The following is a 7,468-nucleotide window of genomic DNA, read 5'->3' on the forward strand; positions in this document are numbered from 1 at the left end:
AATTACACGATGAAATCAGATACAAAATCTCAACAATGGTGAATGAATAGTTTTAATTCTTTCATTGTCCAACTCTATAATAAGATGCATCTGGTCTAATAGAGCGTATATTGACAATTTATTTACCCTTAACCCTCAACACAGAATGGTGCGCACATTGTGCAAATATAAAAAATTTCTGATCAATTGTGAAATTAATCAATCAACTTCACTGGGTTATCAATCGCGGGTAATAGTATTTCCATATTAATAGAGCGGGTCAATTGTACATGCTATTCCGTTATGCAAAACATTTTTTAACCAGGTATTATGACGAAGCTAACAACGAATTTCATGTATGAACAGCAGCATATCTAATGACCCTGCCAGGACGCACAAAGAAGTTCTAGGAGAAGTAGTCACCATTACGCGCGTGTGCGAATAGGAAATAACAATATATAGTTTTGTGTTTAAGCAAAGCAAATTTTCGTATATTATCAGAATTTCATGGATTTCAATAATATTCTAATTACGGTTACAATTTCATATCTGGTGGATACCTATACTCAATTGGTTGACAGTTGAGTGTTAGAGGGGATGGAATGGCTAAGCTAGTAAATCAAAACTAGGCCTGGAGCGTCTGGTTTAATTCTAGGTTTGTTTGATTACAAATAAATATTGCTAAGTTTGAACTGATTATTATTAAATGGAAACAATTTTTGAATTTGATGACATTTGTTTTACAAACTATCGTCACTGACAATACATACACTTTCTAGTCTCCATTTCTGTGGAATAAATTCACTACTACTTACAACTTTTACAGATACCTCGATTCTCGATGCCAAATCATAGGTCCCAGGGGATGTTATTAATGCCTGAAGCGTAACTGAGTGACAGCCATGTGGTTCTAACTGACAATTGACAGCTGTATGAGATATATATCTAAAAGAAGTCGACCCCTGCGGCGAGTACAGTTGGGACTTTATACTAGGTAATTGAGATTGGCTGTAAATATAAGTATAAAATTAGTATGCATTGGTCAAGCTATTATTGCCACTAACATTTGGCTACAACAAGTGAGGGAGTAATTTCAAATGGTTAATTACTGTGATGTGAAAACTTTACCTGCTTGTTCCAACTGTCGTGATTTTAACGTCAACTGCAGTTCCCGAATTGTTCTGCAAACGGAGCTGTACTGGTACAACACATAATCTACTTAGTTTGAAGTTATGTGCAGCTTGCCGAACGTGATGCAGTGCGAAAATTACTAAGCTTTGCTGTAACTCCAGCTCAGTGAAATCATCTTTCCTTGTAACAGTCGTCGAATCAGGCACATTTCTGTCTGGTCCAAAAATTCTGAGGTGACCACCATACTCGTCTTGTGCTGCTTTCGGTTCATCCGGATGCTTATAGGTTTTATTTAAAACATCTAGGTCCATATGATGCTGACCAATTACATGTCTAGTTAAAGCTCCTCTTTCCTTTATACTTGCACTCCATCGTAAGATAATTGTCGAATCCACCGTCATACAATCAGAAAAAGGGGATTTTTCAGGTATCTGAACTTGTTGCTGGTGCTGTGTTTCATTTTGTGTTTCACTCCAATTCAATGGTCTAATATTTCTTCGTTGAATAAAATCTATGTATGGCGAATCCGTAATTGACTCAGAGGATTTTTCAGTTATTAATGAGACGTCAGAGAATTCAGACGTGTCTTCTTTTCTTTTACATAATTTCAAGAAAAAATGTGACATTTCTTGAGGCTGTATTTTCATGTTCATTGGTAAGACTGTTGACTCTGCTAGCGTCCATAAATTACTTTTGAAAGATACTTTACTAAGGGCTATCTCATTCATAAACGGATCATGAACTTGATTTGTATTTTTGACTTGTACAATTAAATTCAACGTAGGAAGTGTTTCTTTGCTAACTACTGCACTTCGACGAACAGTTGCAGATATTTGGAGTGAATTTAAAACTGTTAGATGCCATGTATGACGAGTTAGTCTATACTTTGGAGTGGTTTTAGGCATTGAATTCTCATAATAGAATAACAAATCCAGCCGGTGACTTCCCTTCTCGTGTGGAGCTCGTACCCATAACGGCATCGTGTACGTTTCGCCGACATTCAAAACTCCATTTGTTGATGGTGGCAGATGTATTTTTGTTATAAGACTCGCTTTCACTGTAGGATTTTAAAAATTGCTGTCAGCTAATTAATTAACTAAAGTATGATTATACATCTTGATAATAATTTGAGTTTAGTACTGAAGGTATTAAAAATAAGAACATACAAAAATGAATCAAATGTGCACAATTATTACCATTATTAGAGGCGGTTGGATGGTTCTCCAAAGAAAATAGTTTGGGGTTTGTAGAACCGATATGAATGTTCGTCAGAGGTGAATTGCCAATATTTTTTAGAGTAACTTCAACTCTTTGCATTTCACCACATAACATCTCAGGTGATAACTTACTGAATGATAACTGAAAAAGGTAATGAATACATTATAGATTGCATAATGTGATGATATCTAAAGTTTCAACAAATCTCTACAGCAATTAAACAATCAATAAAAATGACTACATGTATACAGATATATTGGACTAGTGAAAAAAACTTCTTACTTGTGCAAATGGAGCGCTGTGAACAACATTCATTGCCAATCTGTAGTCTTCTCCGTACAATTTTGCTCCTGTTTTTTCCTTAACATTTTTTAACTTTGGCCCTTGTAGTTCAAACAGCCTTTTACCAGCTATACTAATACATGGGTTGACGATGGGTTGATCAGCGACGGCTTGATTAGGATTAGATAAATTGTAGCTCACTCCCAATACTTTGATTTCTCCAATTTTTCTCGGAGTTATAGACAGGACGATCCTTTGTTTACAATTTGGCTGCAACGTAATTGCTTCGATAGTCTGACTTTCTACCGGAGCTGACTGTGTTTCAAATTCTTTATTACTATATTGTAGATCTGAATTTGATTTAGCACTTGCTTCATCAAAGTCTTGTTCACATTTATTAAAAGACCACAGTAACTTTACGTTAGATAATGGTAGTGGTATATGTAATGGATTATGTAGCTCTATGGAGTAGTGTACAGGTTCGTTCAGAACCGCATTTGGCTTTGTAGAATTGTTGCTTTTGTCGGAATACAAAACAACAGTTGGTTTGAATATCATTGGCACAGACCCTAGAACTTCTGTTATCAACATTTCTTCCAGTTTCGACCATCGAACGTCCTCTACATCTTGACTATTGAAGGAAACATGGCTTGCCGGAATGTTGTCTTTCTCACATTTTGACAATGGGCCAAATAATACCTTAATTTCATTTGAATTAATCAGTGGTAAGGGTAGAATCGGTAAAACCATCGATTCCCCGATTTCTTCCTTGAATAGTAGCTAGAAACAAAATATTGTTCAAGCTATGCCTTTTGTTATAATTATAAAAACTAATTCCGAAACAATTTTATTCTGTACAAAAGGAAGTTTTATTGGGACATACGTTGTGAATATGAAGAAATTCTCTGAGAAAAGCTGCCTGTTGAGGAGCTGGCTGTTTGCTAGAAGCATTAAGTAACTTTTCAAAAGCTTTGGCAGCATCTTTGACTAGCTTCAATGATGCAGCTTGCCTACCAATTGTAAAATGTATATGATCCTCTGCCAATGACCAGCCCCGGTTATTGTACACCTGGAACAGAAAGCAGATAATACTACTTGAATAAGCTGTTGAGATATTAAAACAGCTACTGTTTTCGCTGTCAGCATTTTATTCCAAACACAACTAATATATCTACATCTACCTGGTAGGCCTGCTGATAACATCTTAAAGAATGTTTCCTTTGTCCAGCTTTAGAATACCGGTGTCCAGCCAATACAATATGGAATGCATATTTGCGCATCATTTTTGACCCAATAAAACAGTACGCAGCCTGTTCTAAAAGAACAGCTGATCTCAAGTCTGAGTCTTCACTAGTCATTCGGATCAATTGTTTCGCAGCTTCACCATACAAGCCACGACCTTTAAGGCATTCAGCACTCAACAAAGTAGCTCTAGTCGCAAATTGTGGCACTTTACAACTGTTCAAGTATGTTGAAATTGCATCATCCATATACTCAATTGATTTCCTGGTCATTTCACCTTGCATAAAAGCGCTTAATGCAGCCATTTCTAAAGCACCTGCATAATACAGCCATGCTTGGTCAGCTGCAAAGTCGCGTTTTGCACTGTGATAAGCTTGGTAGGCAAGAGAGTAGTGGCCAAACATGAAGCAAAGATCTCCTAATCTCCGAAGTTGAAGCTCAGGGGACTCAGCAGTGTAGCTAAAAATATATAACAATATTAAACAGTAAATACAATTGAACTACATCGTTAGAAATAGTAAGACCATAAGTCATAGGGTTGACATTGAATATGTCTTCACATCGTACGTACTTACATCACTGCATTTGCTGGGGCAGATCCAGGTGCCCCAGGCTTGTTAGTAACAAACCAACGTTTTGTAGCACTAAATAAGGATCTACTAACACCTTTCTTATTGGAAATAACATCATTGAGCAGTCCAATTTGTTTTTCAACATATGGTAGTAAACTTTTCAAACAAAATTCTGTAATCAATGTTCGCAACCTCTCCAAATCCTGAGAGGACAATCTTATACCATGTTGAATGGTTGGCTGACTAGGTGAATCTGCCCAAACGTTATCGTTAATTGGAGTATTATTTTCCATTTGATTTTTCAGGGTTACTGACGGTATAAAATTGCATGAGGATTTCTCATTCTCTGGACTCAATGGATGAGTCGTAACGGGAACTGCTTCCTGTCCAACTTCAAGTGAACCAATCGATGATTCCGCTGCATCCGATGAAAGGCTTATTGTATCACATATATCTGGAGAACCCAACATTGGATTACGTGGCGCTATTGGGGTACCAGCCAGACTTGTTCTAAAAATCAATAGCAATTGTAAACAATAATAAAATAGCTATTGAACCTAGTCAATGAGAAAAATTATAAAATACAGTAGGCGAAAAAAAGAAAGACAATCTGTTCAGGGAAAGGAGAAGCTGTTGCAGATTTTATCCCGCTACTGGCATCAGTAAAATTTCGGATACATAGTTGTTATAATAGTACTGAAAAAGGACACAGTTGGGTTTATACATAAATTTAACAGTACTGATAAGGTATGTGACATTAAACTTTTGAAGATATTATTTTCTTGGAATGTTTATAGTGAGGGATAAGTTGATAGTCGATACTAAGCAAGAAAAAATGGTTTTATCTTGCTGTTGAGTGATTTGTTTACAGCAGAGCATGAAGCACCAGTCTTTGCAATGACTAAAACCATAGTAACGCTACAATTTGTTTTTGTTGGATTTGTGGTAATGAAACCAGTAAAATAGCCAAGATATTTACCTGTCTGGTTCAGTCGTAACCTGACTAGGCATTGCAGATACTCCACTAGTATCTGCTGGTGTTCTGGGAGAGCTACTTTGTTCACTGCTTTCTGATAAGTCTGAATGTTTACTTAAAAATTGACACCAAGGATCTGGTAAATGTGTGGTGTCGTCCAATGGACCTGGTGGTCTCGAGTTCATTTGTAATAAGAAACAATTGTTGGATCCATAAATATTCTTCATATCTGTGTACACTGTTTCTGCCCTGAAAGAAAGATTATTTCAAAGGTGAGGTTTTTTGGTTCCATGCAAATATTACATAGGAATGAAGTGATTTTTAAACAAAAGTGTATCAAATGACGCTGCTCACTTATTTTTATCATCTTGAAAAGTATCATGAATCAATATATAATATCTCAAGGCATTATTGTTGAACCATTTTGGCAGTTTTCCAGGTATACTTTGATTCAGCTGGGCACCCATATGCTGAATCTTTTCTAATGGATTATCATCCCCGGTTGAAACAATGATCATGCATGCCAGAAAATGTTTAGTAAATTCATGATCGGATGGAAACTGTACAGCCAAAAGCATCTCTCTCCATGACTCAAACCATGGGACGGACATGGGAATCTCCAAGTTCGTTGTCCCAATTTGCACAATAGTTGTTCGTTCACATGGTGAAGAGCTAACGGACTCATTAAGCATTTTTCGAGCTAAAGTAGGCTGTGGTGGACGTACGTTTACATCTTGGACTGATAAACGAAGGTTGCGAACTGTGACAGCCGCCCCTTGTGGATCTTTGATGTGCCCTATAAATTGATAATATTGACAATAATGAATGAACAATGTAGTTGAAAATTTTATAAAGATAATGCTGCTGTAATGTGAGGTATCAATTTCCATAGAATATGAAAAGAACAACCTGGAATTAAGCTAATTTACAAAAAATAATACTAATACAGTGTAGGCAAAAAAACATGAAACTTATTTGGAATCCTATTCACACAAAATTAGGGGCAAAAAGAAACATGGTATGAGAAACATACATGATACAGATGATTATGTGAATTTAAACAAACATGTAGATCACTCGATTTTGTGGACTATTTTGTTTATTTGACATAACATCTGAGTTACCTAAATAATCTCTCAGTTGCATTCATTGAACAAGTACAGGATTCTGTGCTCAGTGGAAAGCTGTGTGAACCGCCTTGGTTTCAAGTTACACGAGAACTGATAAGGTAGTGAAATACGTTGAACTCTTAAAACTACAGTTAATATGAAATGCAAATGAAAATTTTACCTTCAGCATTGAGTTTACAAAACGGTTGTAGCAGTTCTATAAATGTCAAATTATTTTTTTGACAAGTATTTTCTGCAGCAGTTGAGCAAACGGCAGCAATCTGAGGTGAAAAACAGTTACTGATAAACTCTTGTGGGGTTAACTTGCACTGGGCCATGATTATTCCTTTTATAAATATGAAATTATTCCAATTTATAAATTCACATAGAGGTTTGGAATTCTATTTTTGCATTTTAGATGTGTAATCACTCATCTTCTCTAATTAATTGACTTAATTCTAGGTAAATTACAACTTTTGACAGTATGTAGCCATCGTCATATCTGTAGGGGCGACCATGATGAACATGTCCATGGACAGCTGTTTATTCTTGGTTTATTCCCTAAAAATTCGTTATCCAATGTTGGCATGTGCGGCGAATATTTCATGCTGATGCGTATTCAAATGGTGGCGTTCGAAACGCCGCCGAGTTCAGACCGTCGGCCATCTTGCATGCTGTTAGCAGTTCGCAGTAGTTTCTGGAACGCCGACGAATCTGGACATGTTCGTTCGGGATACGCGCTCGTTGATTTTCTAATTGCTAATATACTTTATTATTTCCGAACCTCACTTTGTTCACGCTGGTACAGTGAAGCAAACTTTCAAGAACGTGATAACCGATTGTCTTGTGATAATAAATCGAAAGTTGCTTTTCACTTAGTAATTGTAACTCGCGAACGGATAGAATTAATGTCAGAAAGTATAACTGTCGATGAGGTTTTTTAAAAATTCGTGATATTA

At 36.4% G+C, this 7,468-nt stretch overlaps 1 protein-coding gene across 2 annotated transcripts; it reads right to left on the minus strand.

Annotated features, from left to right (window-relative positions):
* Positions 1 to 448: 448 nt before the first annotated feature.
* LOC124179116 (trafficking protein particle complex subunit 8) lies at positions 449 to 7,029 on the minus strand. 2 transcript variants are annotated; one of them, XM_046563222.1, is made up of 10 exons: positions 6,691 to 7,029; positions 5,755 to 6,196; positions 5,404 to 5,649; positions 4,428 to 4,934; positions 3,792 to 4,311; positions 3,494 to 3,679; positions 2,611 to 3,390; positions 2,307 to 2,469; positions 1,108 to 2,167; positions 449 to 987 (listed from the first exon to the last, which is right to left on the minus strand). In XM_046563222.1, the coding sequence occupies exons 1-10, from the start codon at positions 6,845 to 6,847 to the stop codon at positions 720 to 722; spliced, it is 4,329 nt and encodes a 1,442-aa protein (XP_046419178.1). In that variant the 5' UTR covers positions 6,848 to 7,029; the 3' UTR covers positions 449 to 719. The 2 variants fall into 2 exon arrangements, with proteins under 2 accessions (XP_046419178.1, XP_046419186.1); XM_046563230.1 differs by lacking the exon at positions 6,691 to 7,029 and having other exon boundaries at positions 6,126 to 6,196.
* Between the last annotated feature and the right edge of the window lie 439 nt (positions 7,030 to 7,468).

The sequence above is a fragment of the Neodiprion fabricii genome, chromosome 1 (assembly GCF_021155785.1).
Source record: "Neodiprion fabricii isolate iyNeoFabr1 chromosome 1, iyNeoFabr1.1, whole genome shotgun sequence".
Classification (NCBI taxonomy): Eukaryota; Metazoa; Arthropoda; class Insecta; order Hymenoptera; family Diprionidae; genus Neodiprion; species Neodiprion fabricii.

Coding starts and splice junctions, on each gene's coding strand:
- LOC124179116 (XM_046563222.1), bottom strand. CDS start 6,847: ATGGCCCAGTGCAAGTTAACCCCACAAGAGTTTATCAGTAACTGTTTT. Junction 6,197..6,690: donor TTGTAAACTCAATGCTGAAG/GTAAAATTTTCA, acceptor ATCAATTTATAG/GGCACATCAAAGATCCACAA. Junction 3,680..3,791: donor GTTATCAGCAGGCCTACCAG/GTAGATGTAGAT, acceptor TTTCTGTTCCAG/GTGTACAATAACCGGGGCTG.